This window comes from Petromyzon marinus, chromosome 63 (assembly GCF_048934315.1).
Source record: "Petromyzon marinus isolate PM22_M1 ecotype Great Lakes invasive population chromosome 63, UKy_Petmar_22M1.pri1.0, whole genome shotgun sequence".
NCBI classification, from domain to species: domain Eukaryota; kingdom Metazoa; phylum Chordata; class Hyperoartia; order Petromyzontiformes; family Petromyzontidae; genus Petromyzon; species Petromyzon marinus.
Window position 1 is genome coordinate 6,299,707 of NC_133729.1, and position 24,147 is coordinate 6,323,853.

At 56.2% G+C, this 24,147-nt stretch overlaps 1 protein-coding gene across 3 annotated transcripts in view; it reads left to right on the top strand.

Moving 5' to 3' along the window:
* ZC3H3 (zinc finger CCCH-type containing 3) overlaps positions 1–24,147 on the top strand; it is a 41,209-nt gene that overhangs the window by 12,318 nt on the left and 4,744 nt on the right. For 2 of the 3 annotated variants that reach the window (XM_076053910.1, XM_032977493.2), the window contains 7 exons: positions 770–862; positions 2,176–2,281; positions 3,701–3,865; positions 4,508–4,577; positions 9,155–9,286; positions 21,548–21,711; positions 22,469–22,686. In XM_076053910.1, coding sequence (XP_075910025.1) covers positions 770–862; positions 2,176–2,281; positions 3,701–3,865; positions 4,508–4,577; positions 9,155–9,286; positions 21,548–21,711; positions 22,469–22,686 — 948 coding nt within the window. The remainder of the gene's footprint in view (positions 1–769; positions 863–2,175; positions 2,282–3,700; positions 3,866–4,507; positions 4,578–9,154; positions 9,287–21,547; positions 21,712–22,468; positions 22,687–24,147) is intronic. The other variant, XR_012930149.1, reaches the window with a different exon arrangement.

Genomic DNA, 24,147 nt, shown 5'->3' on the forward strand with positions numbered 1-24,147 from the left:
ATTCCACGTGACTTTACCGAAAGAACCAAAGAAGGAGAAATTATTATGGTTATAATAAAAAATAGTGCCCTTGATTTATCCACCGCGGCCTCACTGAATCTCAAGACGTCGTCAGGAGGGTTCCTGCCACGTTGGGAATCCTTTGGCCTCTTGCATTGTCCGCGTGAGGGTTTCCGCCTCGCGCGGGAGGAAACCGGCGAGCCCGGAGAAAAGACCCCCAGCGCGTGCGGTGGGGATGAGACTCACTCGGATGAATGCAATTTTGCGGCGTGCTGCCACCCGCTGGCCGCCTGTCACGGTGAGCACGCTGGACTCGCAGCGCTGAAATTCGCAAGCCCACAGGTCGCCGGTTCGACTCCCGTCCCCCGGCGCGGCGGTTGACAAGATGGGTGCGAGCTAACCCCCTTCGCCTCCGTCCAAGCCAGCTGCGCAAATAGCAATTGGCTTTCAGCACCGAGCGAGGAACCTCTGCAACGAGCGGCGGGTGCGCTAGGTCCCCCCGCGTGTTGGGTTCCTTATCCCTTTCCCATTCCGATGACGTACACCGAAATCAAATTACTTTATCGGTACCGAGGCTCCCACAATGCCGTGCGTGTGAGGGCGTGGCGCCGTTTGGTGCCAGCTATTGTAGGGTCGCAATGGTTCTTTGTGGGGACCCACCCTGCAACTTGCAGACGTCTCGGAAGGGAAAAGGCGTAGGGCATCCGGCAAGTGGAGTGGTACCTGCTCCACCTTCTCGACCCCCCTCCCCTGCTCTCCCCCCACGCAGGAGGCAAGACGCTGCACGTGTACGTGAACCAGGGCGGCGTGCGCTACTCGGCGAGCCACTCGGGCAAGAAGCTGCGTCGACTGCACTCACCGAGTACGGCACCCACGGCTGCCAGTCCCTGGCGTCCCCGCTCGCGCCAGCACGCCCTAACCCGCATCGTGATGGCGAGAGATGTTATCTCCCTCGCCTGGTATACGGGCGGTCGTGGGTTCCATCCTGACGCCTGTATATTTGGAGTTTGCGTGTTCTGTCTCGCCGGTTGTCGCGTGGATTTTTCTACGGTTTTTCTCTCTGCGATTAGAATCGACGTGCGTTCCGAGAATTTTGGCTGCTATAAGTTTCCACGTGATGATAAGCCACTGCGTTGAGCTGTCATTTGTGAGAACCAGGCCGCTTCTGAAAAAGAGCTCCGTAGCTCCGTGTGGCACGGTGCCGCCTGACCGATGCGACCGCCTGTCCAGACGTCGTGCAGAAACAGCGGGGTGTGTTCACGTTGTGGTCACGTGGGCAGCCATAGGTCTCTGTGCGTCGGTCCATGCGTCTCTATTGGTGTAGTCTTTGGTGAACAGGTAAGAATAGATTTTTCCCTTTCTGGCAATACAACAAGAGGTGTTAAGGTATTCAAACACCAATTAGAAACCTTTTGCAAGGCATGAAATCTGAATGAACCACACACAGTACTTGTGGTAAAACATGCAAACAAACATGCTCTGATAATAATGTATGCATTTGCTTTGAAACTGATTGGCCAACATCAGAGGACAGCCTTAGGCCATGGCCTTGTCTCACCGCCAGTGTTGAACCAGGGGGCCTCTGTGTGAGTCTCTGCGGCTCTGCGAGTCTCCGGGCGTCTATGCGAGTCTGTGGTCAACTCGGCCTTACCCGAGCACCTGCTGCAGTGCGCACTACTTCAGCGCTGGAGAGACAGAGTTGGTGGGGACGTGGTTCTGGCCACACAACCCAGGCTCATAGTTGCCACGACGGGTTTCATGGGGGCCTCCTCACTGACAGCACTTGCCCCAACGGCCCGTTAAAGGCTACGCGGGGAACCTTTGCCTGTGTATCGTGTGTGTTTGTGTGTGTGTGTCGGTGGCGTAGCGGTTAGCTCGCTGACTCTATGGACCCTGGCGGCCCGAGCTCGATTTCCCGCTCGCGGCCAACACCAGTGACGATTATCTGAACCGTTTCTGGGCCTCCCCTAGGTCGACTCGGCCTCGAACGAGTACCTGGTGCGGTGCGTAAACATCGCCACCGCGGGGACAAAGGCGGTCGGGGCGTGGCGCTGACCACCCACCCCCCTCGTGTGCCGCAGTGCCGGCCTTCGTGGGTGCTGCTCGCTAGCAGCACTTGCCCCCAACTGTCTGTTAAGGCTACACGGGGGTGGGATCTTTGTGCGCGTGTTGCAGGGCTGGGCGCCAACACGATGTTCTCCGCTCGATCGCCGGCCTCGCTCAGCCCCGGCAGCTTCTCGTTCTCGGCCAGCAGCACCGGCAGCAGCCGCGTCCTCCCCTCGTGAGTCGCCCCGCAGTTAAACCTCCCGCCCCCCGTCACGTCGTAGTCGAGGAAGTTCCCGTGAAATATTCGGTCTCTCCCCCCCCCCCCCCCCTTCCTGTGACGTTCATTTCGAAGCGTCGTCTGAGACGTCCCTTCCACAATGGTGGCGAGATCTTGGCTACCTCGCCTGGTGTACAGGTAGTCGTGGGTTCGATCCCGACCCTGACGAGGCCTGCTGTATATGAGGAGTTTGCGTGTCTCTCTTCCCGTGGTCACGTGGATTTTGCTCCGGGTCGTCCGGAATTTCCCTCCACATTTATAATTTACGTGACGCGTTTAGAGTATTTGGCTGCTCTAAATGTCCACGTGATAAGCCGCTTGGTTGGGCTATCATTTGTGATAGCCAGGTTGCTTCTGAAATATAACTATACAGCTGAGTGAGACTTACCTGGTAAAACAAAACGTTATTTTTTGTTTAGTCTATCCCGTTTATGCTGTGAAAGCTCCAAAAAGCTGCCACTGTTAGAGGCGCATTTGACCTAGTCTTCTTCGCTGGCCAGATTAATTGGTGGAGATGGTAGTAGTGATGTTGACCGTGGTGATGATGATGATTGTGGTCGTGATGCTTATTACCGTGATGGTGGTAGTGAAGTTGATTGTGGTGATGATGATGATGGTAACGACATTGATTGTGGTCGTGATGCTGATTGCCGTGATGATGGCAGTGATGTTGATTGTGGTGATGATGATGGGAGTGACGTTGATTGTGGTGATGATGATGATGGTAACGACATTGATTGTGGTCGTGATGCTGATTTTCGTGATGATGGCAGTGATGTTGATTGTGGTGATGATGATGGGAGTGACGTTGATTGTGGTGGTGATGATGATGATGGTAGCGCTATTGATTGTGATCGTGATGCTTATTGTCGTGATGATGGTAGTGAAGTTGATTGTGGTGATGATGATGGGAGTGACGTTGATTGTGGTGGTGATGATGATGGTAGTGACATTGTTGTCGTGATGATCATGGTAGTTGACGTTGGTCGTAAGTGGTGGTCGTGATGACGACGACGATGATGTTAGTGACGTTGATTGTGGTGATGATGGTAGCGACATTGATTGTGGTCGTGATGCTGATTGCCGTGATGATGGCAGTGAAGTTGATTGTGGTGATGATGATGGCAGTGAAGTTGATTGTGGTGATGATGATGATGGTGGTAGCGATATTGATTGTGGCCGTCATGCTTATTGCCGTGATGATGGGAGTGACGTCGATTGCGGTGGTGATGATGGTGGCAGTGACATTGCCGTCGTGATGATCATGGTCGTTGACGTTGGTCGTAAGTGGTGGTCTTGACGACGACGACGACGACGACGTCACCGACGTTGATTGTGGCGATGCTGATCGCGGGGCGGTGCCGATGGCGGTGTCAGACGCGCGGTGCAGCGGAGCGTGCAGCTCATCCGCCGGGCGAGGCTGTGGCGACGGCTGGAGCGTCCGCGTGACTACTGCACCTTCTACAACCGCTTCGGCCGCTGCAACCGCGGCGACGCCTGCACCTTCCTGCATGACCCCGACAAAGTGGCCGTGTGCACCCGGTGAGCCGTGGTGCCGATGGGCACCGATGGGCGCCGATCGCTGTGTTGCTGTATGTTGGCCCTCGCAGCGTCCGGACGGCGATGGTGACGATGACGCTGATGATGACGTGACAGTGATGATGACGTGACAGTGACGATGACGATGACGGTGACGATGACGACAGCGATGATGACGATGACAGCAATGATGACAGTGATGATGACATTGACAGTGACGATGACATTGACGATGACATTGACGATGACAGTAACGATGGCAGTGATGACGATGACATTGATGATGACGATGACAGTGACGACGACGATGACGATGACGATGACAACGATGACAGTGACGATGACGATAACAGTGACAATAACAGTGATGATAATGACAGTGATGATGACGATGACAGTGATGATGATGGTGACGATGACATTGATGACGATGACGGTGATGATGACGACGACGACAATAACGATGGCAGTGACGATGACAGTGATGATGACGGTGACGATGACATTGATGTTGACGTTGACGGTGATGACGACGACGACAATAACGATGGCAGTGGTGATGACGATGACAGTGACGATGACAGTGATCACGATCAAGAAGACGACGATGACGTTAAGCGCCTGACGTCTCTTGCCCACCCGCAGGTTCCTGCGCGGGACTTGCAGGAAGACGGACGGGACCTGCCAGTTCTCACACAAGGTGTCCAGAGAGAAGGTGAGGCGGACTCCTCGGCAGCTGCCCCGTCGGCTCGCGGTAACCGAGGCAGCTGCAGTTGTGGCGGTGGGGGCCGGGCGGTGGGGACGTCACTTCCCTTCATTTCACCGTGGCTCCGTACGGCACCGCGTCGATTGCGTGCCCGAGCGCGCCGATAATTGGGGGGGGCACGGAGACGAGAGGGGACGGACGATGCTGTGGACGACGTAAGTGTTGTGGGAGGGTTCGAGTCGACGCAAATCGGGTGGTGGTGGTGGCGGTGGTGGTGGTGGTGGTGGCGGCGGCGGTGGCGGTGGTGGTGGTGGCGGTGGTGGTGGTGGTGGTGGCGGCGGTGGTGGTGGTAGTGGTGGTGGCGGTGGTGGTGGTGGTGGCGGTGGTGGTGGCGGCGGTGGTGGCGGTGGTGGTGGTGGTAGTGGTGTTGGTGGCGGTGGCGGTGGTGGTGGTGGTGGCGGTGGTGGTGGTGGCGGTGGCGGTGGTGGTGGCGGTGGTGGTGGTGGTGGCGGTGGCGGTGGTGGTGGTGGTGGCGGTGGTGGTGGCGGTGGTGGTGGTGGTGGTGGTGGCGGCGGCGTTCATGATAAAGTGACGACTTGTTTGAAAAACGACTCGATGGGGAGGGGGGGGGCGAGAGACGTTAACCGTGGTGTTACTTAACCTGGGTGTAAGCTACGTTGAAACATTGTCCCCTTAGGCCACGATGACGTCATCACCTTTTAGGCCACGATGACGCCATCACCCTTTTAGGCCACTGTGACGTCATCGCCCCCTTAGGCCACTGTGACGTCATTGCCGCCTCGGGCCACTGTGACGTCACCGCCCCCTTAGGCCACGGTGACGGCACCCTCTAAACAGAGAGTCTTGAGACACGGTGTGACTTTCCTGGGTAAATAAGTAAGTATGTGTATATCTGTCTATAAATAGATGTATAAATTATACATTTTGGCTCGGTCTAGAGGTTTGCGTGGAATCGAGCCAAGAGGCAGCAATAGCAACGGGGCTTTAGGGGGCATGTGTCAGTTTGGGTGCGGGCGGGGTGGGGGGGGGGGGGTCCCGGCTAATCCTCAGCCCGGCTCTTTGGCTCCGAGTCGGCCACTTTGGCAGTGAGCGATCGCGGCCGGTGGGGGGGGGGGCTGGGTGGGTGATGGTGGCAGGGGTGGCGATAGAGAAAACCACCACGAGCCTCCTCGGCGCGGGCTAGGCCCCCCGCACCCCCTTAACCCCTCTCCCTCAGTTCTCCCGGGGAGGAATAGGATGCTAGCCAGTGGCGGGGAGGGGCGGGGGGGGGGGGGGGGGGCAGCAGTTTGTGGGACAGGGGAGTCGGGGGGGGCGGAGGGGGCGGGGGGGGTAGTTGGGGGTCCGGTAAAACAAGCCTCTGACAAATGGGGGTGCGTGCGTGGCACCGGTCCCCTGCGGTGTGAGCGGCAAGCAAATCGGGTTAAGATTGCGGGCCGAAGGGAAGTTCTGGCAATCGCGTGTAACCCCTGCGGAGCCTCGGGGAGGGCAGCCGTGCCTTTACCCTCCCGATCCCGTCTCCGCCCTGCCAAGGCTGCCTTGCTGCCGTCGTGTCCCGCTCCTCGGTGGATGGCGCAAGGCACCTTGCAGCTGCCCCCCCCCCCCCCCAAACCGCCTCATCCAAAAATAATTGTGGGCTCCTCGAGACGCCCGCGGGTGTCGGCTTACGTGCGCGGTGACGCACGCCCACCTCTAGCGTTACTTGCTCGGCGCGCCGACCCTGCGGCCTATCCGGGAGAGAGAGAGAGAGAGAGCGAGCGCGAGCGACGCCGGTTCTTGCCGGACCCTGGGAGGGTTGAATTTATCTCGGCGTGAATGCGGCGGCGGCGGCGGCGGCGGCGGCGGCCCGGCTGAGCCCTCGAAATTTCTGCAATTGTTGTTAATGACCTCTACTCTTTGGTTCTTTCGGTAAAGGCACGTAGGTGGAGATGAAATCAAGTAAACCGCTGCGTTTCGAACGCAACACAAGCGGGGCCCGCCTTCAGGTGAAAACCGCGACAGCTGCGGTGTCTCTTGCTGCGGGCAGACACGACGACGTCTGCTCGCAGCAAAGAGTTAATGGATTCCCGCGGTCACGAAGGCTTCAAATCAAGACTGTAACGATCTCGTATTCTGGAACGGTGGGGAGCTCCTCCGCGCCGCGGCCGCAGCGGTCGGTGCGCGCCGGACGCCAGCGACGAGTGGGGTCGCCGGTTCGATACCCATGTCGCCGGTTCGATACCCATGTTGCCGGTTCGATACCCATGTCGCCGGTTCGATACCCATGTTGCCCGCCGCTCCCCACGTCGAAGGCCAAGCGACGTTTTGAGCCCGGCGAAGCGCCGGAATCGGTGACCGCCGTGCCCCTGGGAAAGAGGTGTTACCGGATGCTGCGGTGGCCACGTTGCGGGCGGCAGGGGGCAGATGCGGCGAAAATCGAATTGTTCCGTTGCACTCCGCTACGCTCCCGCGTCTGTGCCGCTCGCCTGACCATTGGGCGCTGCGGTGGCGAAATGTTAACCACCTCACCCGGTATGCGGGAGGTCGTGGATTCGACCCCCAACCCTGACGCCTTGCATTTTTGGAGTTTGCGTGTCTCTCTCCCCGTGGTCGCGCGTATTATCCTGCGGGTCCTCCGGTTTTTCCCTCCACGTTCAGAATCAGCGTCACGCGTTTAGAGCCTTTGGCTGCTATAAATTTCCACGTGATAAGCCACTTCGTTGAGCTGTCACTTGTGATGGTGAGGTCGTTTCCGAGAAAGAGCTACAGGGCTCGGTGGGGCCTCAGCTGGTAAAATAAAAAAAATAGTTTTAGTTTGGTTTATCGCGGTGAGGTTCCCGTCACCTTCATAACTAGAGGACCGCAGAGCTTGGGCAATTGTTGCTGGCTCCGGCTGCTCGCCGAGAGCGAGCGGTGACTGCGCTGCGTTGTTACCTCATCATTATTATTGTCATCACGCCCTGCGGAGGAGCGAACGGTAAAGGGCCGGCGTGCGTGCACACGTGCGCCTGAACACACGCGCAAGCGCTCGTGAACACGCGCGCCACACACCGCGGCTCCGGGTTGGAGGGCATGGGGAGAGGTGGCGGGCGGCAGCGGTGGACGGCGGCGTCGGAGACGACGAGATCAGAATTCAAAGTTGATTTCTCTGGTGCTGTGCCTCCCAGACAGACGCGGGGCCGCCCTCTCCTCGACAGATGCTGCAAATACTTGGGCGTTTCCCCCGCCCCTCCCTCCCTCCCTCCCTCGCTCGCCCATCACCAGGGCGGAGGGTCAGGAGGGGGGAATTTTAGCGTCGATGATCGGTCGCCTCCATCCGGTGGCGGAGCGCCGGGGGCCTCCCAGCTGCCCGCAATCGCTCTTGAGGCTCCTCGCGGTCCCACGGCCTGGTCCCACGCACCCGCGGTTCCTTTTTGGGAGGGCGCTTTCCAAAATAATGTGGGGTGGGGGGAGGGGAGGGGGGGGCTGAGTAGGGTGAGAGGTGGGGGCATTTGTTTTTTTTGGCTTGCGGCGGTGGTGACGAGGGGGGGGGTATGTGGTGGTGGTGGTGGTTCGCTTGCTGTGTGTCCCTCCCCGCCTCCTAAACCCCCCACCTACAACCGATGCTCGTTGTGTGCGGTGGGGGGGGGGGGGGGGCCTCCGTGACGGAGCGAGCGCGCCACGTTGCTGGCCCCGGCTGCGGCGGCGGCGATGTCCCACCGATGTTCTCGATTCCCCCTTCATCGTTTTTTTTGTCTCGTTCCGAAGCCCTGTTTGTATTCGACGATTTCTCTCGTTTCGTGCCATTGACTGCTTTCGTCCCTTGCGGCGACCCCAAAGTCAGACTCTGGCCGTTGTTATCGCAGCTGGTGAGGCCCAAATTTGTGCGCAAAGGGCTCTGTTACGGCCCACTAGTGTCGGCAGTGGTGGCAGCTCCAGTGTGCACGTTCTCTTCGTAGTCGCGTGGATTTTTTGCCCCGAAGGTCCCCCCCCACCCACCCCCCCCCCCCGGTTTTCCCCTCCTCATTTCCACGTGATGACAAGACCACTTTCGTTGAGCTTATCATCTGTTATAGGCCAGGGTCGCTTCTTAAAACAAAATCTACGTAGCTCAGTGGGGCCTTAGCTGGTAAAATAAAAGTGTAGTTTAAAAAGTTTTCGTTTTTTTTCCCCTTCTCCCCTCACTCCCCCTTCCCCCGCCCCCTTTTATCCCCTTATTTTTGTCATCCTTCCTCCATGTTTCCCGCCCCCATATGAATGTCCATGCCCTCGCTCGCCATTCCCACCTGACCGCCAGCCCAACTTCTCCCCCCCCCGCCTTAAACCCCAGGAGCACTGAGCCTTGGGCTGTTATCCGCGGAGTTTCTATGCCTCCCCCCCCGGCGTTACGCTTTGTGCTTTGCACCCGGGGTTTGCGTTGAGTTAAAATAACAAAAAAAAATATTTTAAAAATGCTGAAGCGAAGGGAACTTGACGATGACATTGATGACGATGGCCAGTGATGATGACGATGACCGTGACGATGGCAGTGATGATGACGACGGCAGTGATGATGACGATGACACTGACGATGACATCATCTTCGTCTTTTTGTCGGCGTGCGATTGCAGATGCCTGTATGCTGCTACTACCTGCGCGGCGTGTGCAGCAGCGCCGACTGCCCCTACAGCCACGTGAAGGTGTCGCGCAAGGCCGAGGCCTGCGCAGACTTCCTCAAGGGCTACTGTCCGCTCGCCGAGAAGGTGAGGGGCTCGCTCGCCCCACCTTACCCACCCCCCCCCCCCCCCCCGTCACCCTTGCGCCCACTCGTTGTTGGCTCGCCCATTCCCTTCGGCTCGCCAGCTTTACCCGCCTCTTCCACACCCAGGTAAAGCAAAAACTTTTTTATGACTTTACCAGGTAAGGCTCTTTTGCAAGAAACGACCTGGCCGCAAGTGATTGCCCAGCAAAGTGGATTATCATCGCGTGGAAAAATGTATAGCAGCCAAATGACTCGAGGACCCGGATCAAAATCTACACGACCACGGGGAGAGAGAGCGAGCATGCCTGACTCCAAATACACAGCAGGCATCAGGCTTGGGAACGAACCGACGACCTCCTGCATACCAGGCGAGGTGGTTAATATCTAGGCACCGTTGGCTACCTCTGGTCTCGCCTGTGGGGCTAGCCGTGCCTACAGACGGCAGGTAGTCGGGCTTTATCCTCCACACCGCAGGTCGCGGCAACACAACCGATCAGCCGCTCGCCACGTTGTGCAGATCACAACGACGTGCTCGAAGATTCGCTCGCTCGGTCACTCGGCCACTCACTCGCAACTCTCACTCATTCACTCGGCCACTCGCTCACCCGCTCACCTGCTCACTCACTCACCACACTGCATCTCACAGCAGTACACAGGCAGCTGGCAGGCAGTGAGCCAGCGCCACATTTACCACCGAGCACTGCTGTCCTCCATATATATTTCGGTGTTATTGACTACTTAATGAGTGGTTACATGTGGGAGGAAACAGGACCTCCTGGAGAAAACCCACGCGTGTGAGGGGGCAACGCTCTATCCTGTACAAAATCTGAATATTTATCTATGCTGGAAGAATCCGATGAGCTATAAAGCTCTTTTTAACAGGTGTTCGGTAGTGGCACGGGGTCAGATCGTTACAACAACAACAAACTACGAAAACACGATAGGCGTTGTGAAGTATAGGAGAGGTAAACAAGTAACTTAAAAAAATATACAAATAAACTAACCCATATTTTTCTGACCAGGTAAAGCCCACCGAGCTATGTTGCTCTTTTTCAGAAGCAACCTGGCCCCATCCGCAAGTGACAGAACAACGAAGTGGCCTGTCACATGGACATCTGTAGCAGTAAAATAATTCAAATAGAAGGCACAGGTGGAGATTAGTCCGCACTTTACCCGTGCCACCATCTCGTGGCAGAGCCAGGGGTACGGCTCCTCCCCCGACGGCCCACGGGAAGGGAGTTTAGGGACATTCGTGCGGTGATCCACGAACCCTCGCTACTTTCCTCCACAGCGCTGGGTCACGGGCAGCCACACGTGCAGCGGCGTAGCCACCGCCAAAGAATGCATCACGAGCATGAGATTGTTTTTTTATAAACATCATCGCATACTTCATAGGTCGATTCCCTGTGCATAAACGGCTCCCTTTGGCTGACGCCCAAAGAAATACCTCCCTCTCTCTCCATGTGTCACAAGTGTTCCCAAAGGCCCGGGTCATCCTGACCCAAACGTCGTGCAATAACTCATCCAGCCTGGTCCCAACTGGCACTTAGCACACTGGGACAATGCCACTGTGGCACTGAAATGGGTCACCAGCGTCAATGGATATATGATCCAGAGGTCCGCCATTTGGATTTTATCTCCCCGGCGCCCACTTACTCCACTCACCCACCCGCTCACCCAGCCACCCACCCAACCACTCACCCATCCCACCCACTCACTCACTCACCCACCCACCCAACCACTCACCCACCCAACTACTCACTCGCTCACTCACTCACCCACCTACTCACTCACCCACCTACTCACCCACCCACCCAACCACTCACCCACTTAACTACTCGCGTGACAATTCGTTACTAGTGCATCACACTGGTGTGTTGGAGAGTAAACCCGCAACATTTATAATTGGAGCGCGACGTTTCGGCAGTAATTACAACCAGCATCGTCAGGCGCCAGCCAGAGTTGTACGATTAACGAATTGGCATTTTTCGTTTATGTGGCAAACCTTACTAATTGGCTGTGTCGGGTGGTGGGTTTATATTTACACGATCTAAGCCAATAACCTCTTATGCATCTCCAATCGTTTCCCGTGAAGTTCAGGCGTCAGTGACCCCACACGGCGCATTCATCATCATCATCATCGTTAGCGTTAGCCGTGGTCGATCCAATGCTGGATGAAGGCCTCCTTCACCCCACGCTATCGATCCTGCGATGTGACGATCCGCCCGGCAGCTGCCCCCCGCACCCGAGCCGATCTCAGCATCGCTCCGTCTCCTCCTTCACCGTCGGTCCCCCCCCCCCCCCCAACTGCTTCCCGCCCCTCCTCGACTGCCCCCCTCCCGAGGTCGCTCTCGTCCCCCCCCCCCCCCCCCCCCCCGGCGTACCCTCCCGGGCGTCCGTCATCCGTGACGCCGTGACGCCGCGTCTCCCGCCTAGCCCAGGCTCCGCTCGATTCTCCCAACGCTCCGGACGACGACAGTGATGTTCAACCTGTGCCACCGCTTCCCCTAATCGGCGCGTCCCCCACCCCCATTTCCCGTCCCTTGACGTAATTCCGAACGAGCGTCAACCCTCCTCCCCCTCCCCCCCCTCCCCACCGTCGCACTTATTTCTACGCCTTGGCCGAGGCTCATCTTTCTCTCTCTGAGAGCGGCGGGGGGGTGGTTGTTTAGGGGGTGGGCGGGGAAGGGTCAAGAATGAACACCAGAAAGGCACCTGGCATCAGCCTGACCTATTTACTCGCTCGCTCACGACCGGCCCCGCCAGCACCACTCGCTCTCATTGCGCCCCTCCACCACCGACACTCTCACCAAAAACGGCCCTCGCTTTTAATAGCCCGGTCGGCACCGGCGGCCAAATAGCTCCGGCGTCTTGGAACGCGGAGTCCTGTCGCTTCGCCGGCGGCCTCCGTGGCCGTGCGCTGTTGCCCGCCACCGAACCCGCGGGGGGCCCTCCGGGATCCCCGGCTCGACGCTTCGAACTTGCCGGCGCCCCGCCCGGGATGAGCTGGCGAAGGCTTTTGGAGTCGCGCCAACCAGCATGTGCGGATGTTTGTATGTACGCGTGTCCGTGCGTGGCCCTGATCGAGCTAATCGGAGGTGCGCCGGGGGCGGGGGAACAACAATGTCACGGTTAGCAAACGGTGTATGGTTGGGACGGATAGTCCTGTAGGTCCATTGCAAACAAAAATTGGATCCGTAGCCCTACAACATCCCCCCCCCCCCCCCCCGCGGCAGAGGCGATCGAATCAAGTTGCCGCGCGGGCGTCGGGGAATCTTCGATGGGGCCCGCTTCATGGTTCGGCCGCTTTGTCCGTGCACGCGAGGTTGAACGTTGAACTTCTTTCGCGCCGTACGTAGCCAACCGTGATGATTGGGAGGTGCGGGGGAAAGGATAACAACGCTCAAATGCAGTCCAAAAGAAATAAGTTTGTCAATCCAGATGATTTAAAAGTGCATAGCTCCAGTGGCTCCCTATATTTGTGAAGGAAGAGCGTTTCCAGACGGCCATAGCGTTCTAACGATTACGCTTTATTTCACCCATAGGAAACACACATTTTGTTTTTGTTTACTTACCAGGTAAGGCCCACTGAGCTACGTAGCTCTTTTTCAGAAGCGACCTGCCCACAAATGATGGCTCAACGAAGGGGCCTACCATGTGGATACTTGTAGCAGCCAAATACCGGAGGACCCGGAGAAAAATCCACGCGGCCACGGGGAGAGATTGAGAGAGAGAGAGCATGCAAACTCCCTAATATACAGCAGGCGTCGTCAGTGTCGGGATCGTGCCCACGATCTCCCTGCATAACGAGGACAACGGATTTTGACTTCCTCCCCATAAAGTGGTCATTATTGCCGAGCGGGTCGCCGAGCGGGTCACCGAGCGGGTTACGGAGCGGGTTGGCGCTCCGTAAACGTTGCGGGGGTCGGCTGTCTTGGGAGCGATCGTAATCCAGGGATCAGGCGAGTCAATCTTGATGGGTCTCTGGGGACCAGCCACCATTTGTTTTCTCACCACCTCCTCCTCCTCCTCACCCTACACCTCACAGCTGAGAGGGGGGTGAGACCCTGCCTGTAAATTGCCCCCCACGCACACCAACCCCAACGCACACACCGTCCCCCCTCCCCCCACCCACCCACCCACCCTGCTTTTTCCCAAGCAATCACGGAGCTAATTGAAGTGCCGAGCGTAGTTTGGGGTGGGGTGGGTGTGAGCGCGCGGTGGCCGCGCCAATTATAAAACGCCGTTCGTTTGTAACCTCTCCCGACGGCTGGGAACCCTCTTTCTGTCCGTCACCCCCCCCCCCCCCCGGGCAGAGTGAGCGCCCGCCGTGATTGGGCTATCGGCGTCCGAGCTTATGTAACGGACTCAGTCCCCCCGGGGGGGGGGGGGGCTCTTCGGCTGGAGCGGCGATCCGGTGTCGCGGCTCTCCTCGGCTGGTTAACTGTAACAGCGGCAGCGGCCTTCCTTTGCCCCGATTGTATTTGAGCAGGGAAAGCCGCTGTTGACAGCTGTTGCACGCTCTCCCTTTGTGCGCGTGCGTGTCTTTTTTTTTTTTTGCGGGAGGTATATATACAGTAAAACCTTGGGATTGTGAGTAACTTGGTCTGCGAGTGTTTTGCAAGACGAGAATTTTTTTTAAATAAATATTAATTTGATAAACGAGCGATGTCTTGCAATACGAGCAGTACGTACAGTACACGCTTTGTCTGCCGAGCGTCACGTGATCACAACTGAGCCAATGGTTGTTCTCTCTCTTTCGCTGCGGGATTGTGGGTAATCTTCTCCCATGCTCGGTCTCAGTCGGCGTGCCTCACTCGTATAGTCAACATCCGTGCGAGCATATACTGTTTACTACTGTACTATAGTGTTGTGACCACGTGTATACTGTTTACTATAGTACTATAGTGTTGTGACCACGTGTATACTGTTTACTATAGTACTATAGTGTTGTGACCACGTGTATACTGTTTACTATAGTACTATAGTGTTGTGACCACGTGTATACTGTTTACTATAGTACTATAGTGTTGTGACCACGTGTATACTGTTTACTACAGTACTATAGTGTTGTGACCACGTGTATACTGTTTACTACAGTACTATTGTGTTGTGACCACGTGTATACTGTTTACTACAGTACTATAGTGTTGTGACCAAGTGTATACTGTTTACTACAGTACTATAGTGTTGTGACCACGTGTATACTGTTTACTATAGTACTATAGTGTTGTGACCAGGTGTATACTGTTTACTATAGTACTATAGTGTTGTGACCACGTGTGTACTGTTTACTACAGTACTATAGTGTTGTGACCACGTGTGTACTGTTTACTATAGTACTATAGTGTTGTGACCACGTGTATACTGTTTACTACAGTACTATAGTGTTGTGACCACGTGTGTACTGTTTACTACAGTACTATAGTGTTGTGACCACGTGTGTACTGTTTACTACAGTACTATAGTGTTGTGACCACGTATGTACTGTTTACTACAGTACTATAGTGTTGTGACCACGTGTATACTGTTTACTACAGTACTATAGTGTTGTGACCACGTGTATACTGTTTACTACAGTACTATAGTGTTGTGACCACGTGTGTACTGTTTACTACAGTACTATAGTGTTGTGACCACGTGTGTACTGTTTACTACAGTACTATAGTGTTGTGACCACGTGTGTACTGTTTACTACAGTACTATAGTGTTGTGACCACGTGTGTACTGTTTACTATAGTACTATAGTGTTGTGACCACGTGTATACTGTTTACTACAGTACTATAGTGTTGTGACCACGTGTATACTGTTTACTACAGTACTATAGTGTTGTGACCACGTGTATACTGTTTACTATAGTACTATAGTGCTGTGACCACGTGTATACTGTTTACTACAGTACTATAGTGTTGTGACCACGTGTATACTGTTTACTACAGTACTATAGTGTTGTGACCACGTGTGTGTGCGTAAAGCATTTTTTTTATTTTGTGTCCAAGTGTAGTGACTGTTCTTTAGTAACTGTACTGCAACAATGCTTTTTGCCCCCTCAAAAGGAGGCAAAAGCAAGTGTCATTGGATAGGTTCCTTGTTAAAATCGCACAAAAAGAAAAAGATTCCAGTGAGCCAACAGATGGCAGTGATTCCGTTAGTGACAGTGAAAGTCGTCCTACACAATAACCCTCCTCTCCTCTCTCTCGTCTTCCTCACACCAGCCACGATTAAATTTAATTAATAAATTTGATTACTTTATATTAAACTTAAATACTAAAAATATAAAAAGGAATTTTGTATTAATCATTTTCACACGAATATTTTTGGGTTGTGGAACGAATCATCCGAGTTTCCATTATATCTTATGGGGACATTCGCTTTGATATACGAGTGCTTTGGATTACAAACACGTTTCCGGAACGAATTATGCTCGCAATGCAAGGTTTTACTGTATTATATAGGCTTCATATTTTGTTTCAACTCGATTGTTGTTTACGCTTCGCAGCTACGGTTGAAAGCGGCGGCGTGGTGGCTGCTGTCCGTCCCATCCCTAGCTCTTGTAACAACGATCCAAACGCGATTGAAAACTTCATTATGAAGTTGAGTTTGCTCTCAGGGCCGCGATTCAATTTTTCCCAGCGATAAGCAACTTTTCTGAGCTTTCGCTTGCGGTTGGTCAGGTCGCTTCTGAAAAAAAGAGTTAAACCGCTCAGTTGGGCCTTACTTGGTAAAATTAAAATATGCCATCGTTCTTTGGTTCTTTCGGTAAAGTCACGTAGGTGCAAACTAAAATAAATCGCGAGCGTCCCGTCGTCGGGTGGCAAATCGCGAATGAAAAAGAACGAAAATGGAGTTTTTAAATATTGGTATCGCAATGGTATTATAAAGGATAGCATGGACGGGATCACATCAGAGCATGGACCAGGCTCACGCCGGAGCCGACAGCGAGGTCGGCAGACGATAGAAGTCTGTGGAAAAGGATTGCCCACGGTGCGGCCTACCCCCCGGATCGATGATGGCTGCAGACGGGGCAGGAATGGCGTTTAGAGCGATACGTAGCGGGGTCGGTGACGCGGCCAGTCGCAAGGATTCGAGGTTCGCGTTGCGGGGGGTGCTCCCTGGTTAGTGCCGCGGTGGCCAGCTCGCCTGTGGAAGAAAGAGCTTCATAGTGGGCCTTACCTGGTAAAATAAGTGAAATGGTTTTCTGTTCTAACAGCGTGGCCACCTGGCCGGATGCGCGGGAGAAGCCACCGGGCAGTGGCGGCCGATAGAGGAACTGGGGTGAATTTAGTACGGAGGGTGCTGTGCGCCGTTGCGGTTGGGGAAATTGCGCCCCGTTTCATAATAGTTGCGTCGGCCAGGCAAGGCTGTTGATTTCGCCGCGCCAAGATGAAATCGACGAGCGGGTGGTTCCACGTCTTGTTTAATTTCGTGCCATGGCAAAGGTTTTTTGACGTTCCCTACCTGGCCCCGACTGGACATCCTGTGACCAAAAAGTCTTTATGGCTCATCGATTTCCGCCAGCAGTATGAATAAATATTCTGATTCCGATCCCGAGCGGTCCTGGGGATGGTGAGCCATTACGCCGAGCCGGCACTGCTGAGGTTCTTGGGTTCGAGTCCAGGGTTTCGGCCCCCCAACTATTGTCACACTGGGTTCTCGCGTACGGTGAGTTGATGGTCTCTGCCAGGTCACCAGTGACTCGCACAGAGACCCCATAGCGTTACGCAGAGACTTACTCGAAAGAAGTTCAACATACGTACGTACATGTAGGCTCAAGCAGAAACCCACAGATTCGCATAGAGATCCATAGACCATTAGACTCGCCGTTGTACGATCGCGGCCGAAGATGCGGGGATGGGATCGTAAATCGACGGCCGTAACCGCCCGTCCAGCGGCGCATGCAGGAACAGAGGTGACATCATTTCTTGTTTTCTTTCTTTCGCCGACTGTCCTCGCGTTATTCGATCGGTCGAGGAGCGCAACCGATAATCGGTGGAGCGATCGATTGGGATAACACGGGGGGGGGGGGGGTGGTGGGGGGCAGGGGGGGGTGAAGACTTGTTTAAAGGTTTCAAAGAAAACTGGCATTCGGTCCCGACTGCGTTTTCCCGAGCAGCGATCGTTTAAGTTTATTGCCCTTCTCTCGCAACCTCCGATTAGCGCGGTTGGCTACGTGCGACGGTGCGAGAGAAGTTCAACACTACGCGTGTACGCCATCACCACTCTCACCACCACTCATCGCCACCATTCACCACTCGCACCTCTGGATTAGCGCGGATGGCTACGTGCGGTGGGAAAGAAGTTCAGCGCACGTACAAGCGCTGTAGAGACACGCACATGACAACGGTAATTGTAATGGCCTTAATAATTGGCATGAGCGTTTGCAATCCCACACCGTTGTAACTGAATGGCGCCTTGCGATTAATTACGGTGCTTGCCGGCAGCGTCACAGCGCGTAGGCAAAACGCTGGTACCCGGGTTGCAACTCTCTCTCTCCGGCCTCTCTCAGCGGAGGGACGTCTCTCTGTCTCGTAAAGCAGCACGCAGCGGTACACTTTTCATCGAGGCATTCGTCTCTAGTTGTCTCTCTCTCCCCCCCCCCTCCCCCTCTCTCTCTGTCGCATGTCAAGCGCTTGAGTTACAAACCCATCGTGCGGTCGCCGTGGTGAGAAGCGAGCCCCGATCACTTTTACTTTTTCCCAATTATAGAGGCGGGCGGGCGTGCGGGCGGGCGGGCGACCGGGCTAGCGCGGTAGGGTTTGGCGGGCGAGCGAGCAAGACACAAGTTTAGCCCTGTGCACAGGGAGCAAGGCAGGGGATGTGCGGGGGGGGGGGGGTGTTCGTAACCGAAGGCGCCGGGACACAGGGGTCGCCACGACGCAACAGCTGAGGGTTCCGGGGGTCAGGGTCAGTGGCCGGGTGTTTGTCACGTGAGCTGCCCGGGCTGCCAGAGGGTCGCCCAGCCTGGGGATGGGGGGGCAGGAGCGGGGGGGGGGGACAGGCAAGGGGTGGGTGGGTGGGGAGGTGGAGCAGCGTGGTCGAGGTGGTGGTGCCGGTCGTTTTGTTTAAATGTTAAGAGGATAAAAAAGCAATCTGCTTGATTTTGAAACACGCGGTAGCATGCCCCCCTCCCCCCCGCCACCTGCTAAGAAATGACGGCCACAGACCGTGCACGTGTGGCTTGGTGGTGGACGGCAGGCCCTTGCGCTGTGGCGATGGCGCGAATATAAAATGTACTCGCGTGCGATAATCGCTCTCATCGCCCGTCATTATTATTGCCGTCTCCGCTCCTGCCGCCGGGCCAATTGGGCGTAGGGCGCTGGGTGGAGCCGACCCACCCCCCCCCCACCCTCGTCGTGTTTTTGGCGAAGTCTCAGCGGTTGTCCGGCGGCTTCCAGGCCCTCGTCGGTCCACCGTTCTCACCTCCACCGTGGTACGCCAGAGGTCGGTGGGTCAGATTCCCCGCGGGCCCTCCCACCCCCCCCCCACCTCAGCTTCTGGACTCTCACTCTCGCCTCCCGCGTCGCTGGTCGGCGTGCGAGCACGGACACGCGGCTCAGGTTTCCCTTTCTCCCCCGCGCCCACCACCACCACCACCCCTCCCCCGGTGCTGCTAAAAGGAGTCCCGGTCCCAGCGCTCCGATCAGCTGCTGCCCTCGTGCCCGACACCACCACTGACTTCCCCACGCGGCCGCCACGCGTCTCTAGCCATGTCGTCCCCCCCCCCCCCACCTCCAGAAGTCGCCCGTTTTCTTCTGCACCCCCCATCACCCAACCTTACTCGCTCACCCGCTCGCTCACCCCCTCACGCAATTAGTCGGCCATTCACTCGCCCGCTCGATCGCCCGCTCACTCGCGCACCCCCTCACTCAGCCGCTCACTCACTCGCTCGCTCACCCAGCCACTTGGCCACTCGCCCACTCGCTTGGACTTTCACTCACCCACTCACTTGGCCGCTCACTCACCCGCTCGCTCACCCAGCCACTCAGCCACTCGCCCCCTCACTCAGCCGCTCACTCACCCGCTCACCCGGCCGCTCACCCACTCACTCGGCCGCTCACTCACCTGCTCACGCACACACTCACCCACTCACTCACCCACTCGCTCAGTCGCCCAACCGCCCGCTCATCTGCCTTCTACCCCTCCATCTCCTTTCAAAATCCACCCCCCTCCTCCCCCACCCCACCTTCCTTCTCCCAGCGCCGAAAATAGAACAGAGGGAGGTGCTCGAGGGATGGCGCGTTACATCAGCCCCCATTGTGGGGGGCTCCGCTCCTATTACATCAGCCCCCGTTTTGGGGGGCTCCGCTCCCGTGACGTCAGCCCCCAATGTGGCGGGCCTCCGCTCCCGTTACTTGAGCCCCCGTCACGGGGGTCTCTGCTCCCGTTATGTCAGCCCCCACTATGGGGGGCTCCGCTCCCGTTGCTTGAGCCCCCTTTTTGGGGGTCTCCGCTCCCGTTATGTCAGCCCCCATAGTGGGGCGCTCCGCTCCCCCGCTCCGGTTTTTGCCGCTTTTCGTTTTTATTTAGCGCTCTGGCCGCGATCGTTGTGGTTTCATTCCGCCCGTGAAAACTCGCGGCGTTTGTTGACGGTGGAGTCGGGGGGGGGGGGGGGGGGGAGGGGGGCGGGTGACTGTGTGGGGGGCTGTGGGGGGCCGTGGGGGGCTAGTTCGTCGCTTTTATCTGCGATCGCCGTCTGTGGTTTTCCCCGCGTCGAGTTGATGACGATTCCGGGGGGGGGGGGGGGGGGCAGGAGGTGGGTGGAGGTAGTGGTTTGATTTAAACTCTAAACTAAACAATGTTATGTTTTACCAGGAAAGGCCCCTACTGAGCTACCTAGCTCTTAAATTTTGATTTAAAGCTTTCGTGACTGCAGTAATTCATATTCTTAGCTCTTTCGGTAAAGTCACCACGTTGAAGGGAAACAATAAAATAATAAAATACATATAAAACAATAAAAAATTCTCACGACGTTTCGACCATAACACAAACGGTCGTCATCAGGTGTGTCGGTTTTTATGCAAATCGGTTTTTATGCAAACCGACACACCTGATGACGACCGTTTGTGTTATGGTCGAAACGTCGTGAGAATTTTTATTGTTTTATATGTATTTTATTATTTTGTTGTTTCCCTTCAACGTGACTTTACCGAAAGTACCTAGCTCCTTTTCAGAATGGGACCTGGCCGTCACAAATGATAGCTCAACGGAAGCGGCTTATCATCATCGCGTGGAAATTCATAGCGGCCAATTGCTCTTAACGCGTGATGCGTTGATTCTAAAATGTGGAGGGGGAAAAAACCGGCGAAAAATCCACGCGACCACGGGGAGAGAGAGAGAGAGACGCACGCAAACTCCAAATATACAGCAGGTGTCCTGGTCGGGATCAAACCCACGACCTCCTGTACACCAGGCGAGGTAATTGACATCTCACCACCGTGGCGTCCCTTTGCGAATGCACTCTGGGTCCCCGCCTCGTTTTCCTAGCCCCTGATGTTTGCATGATTACGTCCCGTCTCGTTTTGTTCCGTCCCGTCCCGTTTTCCAAATTTGGACCGTGACACCGGACGCGCGACCCGCTCTTCTAGCTCGCCCACTGTGAGCCAAGAAGTTGGTCGTGGCCAAGCGCACGACAGGCAGAGCTAGCCGGGGCGGCCTGCCGGATTCGAACCTCTGCGACACAAGCGTCCGCTGGGCCCTGTGTTCAACCGTTCATCGTACAAATGAATTGACAGCCGCGTCGATGACAGCAAAAACATCTTCAGTGATTGTATGCCACGCGAATGTATCTTTGAGTTTGGCTTGTGTTTTGCGCGTGTGTGGGTCGCACCCCGAGTTCGATTCGCGCTCGCGACGAATGACGGTGGCGAATATCTGACACCGTTCCTGGGTCCTCCCCCAGGGTCTGTTAAGGCTAGTCGTGGGCTCTTTGTCGTGTGTGGCGGGCGGTGGCGCAGTGGTTAACGCCACTCGCTTTCGTTGCCGGCGACCCGAGTTCACAGTCCCGCTCGCACGGCCAACACCAGCGACGATTATCTGAACCGGTCCCGGGCCTCCCCTAGGTCGACTCAGCCTCAAATGAGTACCTGGTGCGGTGTGTAAATATCGCCACTAGGGAGACAAAGGCGGTCGGGCGTGGTGCTGGCCACCCACCCCCTCGTGTACCGTTGCGGCCTTCATAGGTGCTCGCTAACAGCACTTGCCCCTACAGCCTGTTAAGGCTATACGGGGGATCTTTGTCTTTGTCTTTGTATGGCTCGGCAGTGCAAGAAGCTGCACACGCTCGAGTGCCCGGAGTTCCGCCGTACGGGCAGCTGCCAGCGTGGGCAGCGGTGCCGTCTGCTCCACCGGGCGGCCGGCACGAGCAGGACGACGGCGGGGCCTACGGCGGCGAAGGTGGCGGCTGGGCAGCTGAGAGGGACGCGCGGGTGAGCCGGGTTTCGCGGCTGGACCGGCCAGCGTCGCATACTCGGGCGGGCCGGGGTTCGCGACGACGATCGCTAAAATGTACGAGCGGCTTCGACCATTCGGTGTCTCGTCAGCGGCAAGAGTCGGGCTGTGCTGCTTGAACCGATGCCGACGAACTGCCCAGGTGTTTGTTGGCAAGGAACCCCCTCTTTTCGTCCTAGTTTGACTCAAAACTACAAAATGAAATGATTCGTTAAGAGTCGTCGATGATACAAATTACAAGTAAAATGAGCACGACATAAGCCTGCTTTGGTTGCCTGCAACTGAATCACTTGCAGATGGACTGGGTTGGTCACAATGGCATGCAGTTGCGTGCAACACAGCGTTGGTGTATACGGTGCTATTTCAGGAATATTTTGATGTTTTTTTTCCGGGATTTTCTGTTTGCACAGTCACAAAGTCACTTTAAGATGTTTTCTTGTTCATGGTTTTTATTTGTTGCGGTTGCACCCGATTCAAGAGCCGGATGGCTCACAGGGCTATACCAAATAAATGGAACTAATAAATGGAAATGGAATGGAACGCGGTCGCTCGCAACCGACGATGATGATTGCTGTGACTGATGACTGCGAAGGTGACGACGGTGACGTTGAATTTTCACTGAACATTGCTGGTGGTGTCAAGTGTTTCTTGAAGCCCTTCAATGGCGATGGCAATGGTGATGACGACGATGCCCATGACGTAATCTCTCGATCATCGTTTGCTCGTTTGTGACAGAGCCGAGCGACCGGGACGCAGCGCCCGCACCACGGAGAGCGCCGCGTTGCAACGACGCACGGCCGCCACCACCGCCGACGCCGCCGCCGCCGGTATCGTGACCAGTGACGACGGCGGTGACGATGCCGCGCGGGGGAAGCCGAGGCAGCTGCCCTCGTTCATCGCGCTCGGCGGCGAGCCGGCAGAGGCCAGCGCAACGGTGTCGCCGCGGAGGGCCGGTGAGTGACACACGGGGCGGGGGGGGGTGGTGGGAGGACGGGGTCACGGGGTCACGATGCCTCGAGTCATCGTGGGTTTGACGGAATTCCTCGTCGACGCGGGACGGAACTTGAGCGTAACGCTGCCGCTCAGGACGGGCCTCGAAGCCGATTTGCAATCCGGGCGAGTTGATGAAACACTAAACTTAAGTTATTTTTTTTTTATATATATTAAGGTCTCACTGAGCTGTGCGGCTATTTTTCGTAAAGCGGCCAAAATTTACGGGCAAAAAAATACTCCGAACGCGTGACGGCGATTCTGAATGTGGCGGGAAAAACCCAGAGGGCCCGGAGAAAAATCCACGCGGCCACGGGGACACAGACAGAGAGAGAGAGATAGACACCGCAAACTCCCAAACATACAGCAGGCGTCAGGGTCGGGATGGAACCTACGACCTCCTGCAGGAAGTTAACATCTCCTAGCCATCGCGGTGCATTGCCCCCGCATCTGGGACGCTTGCCTCCGCAAGTTGAACGCTTCCCAAGGCCCCGTCGCTTCCCGCCGGAGGCCCAAACATCATCTTACCACCCCCTGGATTCGACAGAACATCATCACCAAGCCGATGCTGCACCCACACATCTCCTTCATGAATGCAAAATTAAATACACGACCCGCACCAGTGCGATTGTGGCCATGCAACCCAAACTGTGGACCGCACGGTTAACCCATCGAGACACGCTGTTGCCTAGAGACACGTAGGGATGTGTATAGGCTCGTAGAAATGCACAGAGAGCCGTAGAGAGACACAGAGCACACGTTAACGGCAAGCCACAGTAGTGGGACTGTGGCCATGCAATCCAAATTACGGGACCCACACAGTAAACCCAGGAACAGCAAAACGCCACGAACTCTCTCTCTCCTGAAGCCCGCTCGTCACGACCAGCAGCAGCAGCAGCAGACCTCGACATTGGCATCGATGCTCCTGAACGTATAGCATTGTCGCGTGCAAGATTAGACGTGCATGGGGAATGTCAGTCTAGGAGCAACATTCGTCTGTGGACCCTATAATGCACCTTACCCTCCCTCTCTGCTGAAGTCCTCTGCTCGTGGCCAGCGGACCTCAATAGTGGGACATCGAGCTCCTGATGCTATAAGGCATCGTCATGTGCAATGCTAGCTTTACCCTTCGCCCGAGACTTGCATTCTTGTCCTGGAGAGAGTGGGCGCAGTGAGAGCTCTCCGGTTTGTTACGGCGGCCCCCCCCGCCTTCCTACCCCGCCCCCCGCGACGCGCTCCCGCATTGCGCCCGGCGGCATCGAGGAGGTGCCTCTTTCTCAGCCCCCCCCCCCATCACCCGCAGCCCAACCACGCGCCTTTCCAATTGACGAGCGTGGTTGTTTTGCGCAGTGGAACAAAATAATAAGTTGTCCAGCGCGGGCAACCCAACACCGGTGCGTTGGGGCGGGAGGTCCGCTTGCTGT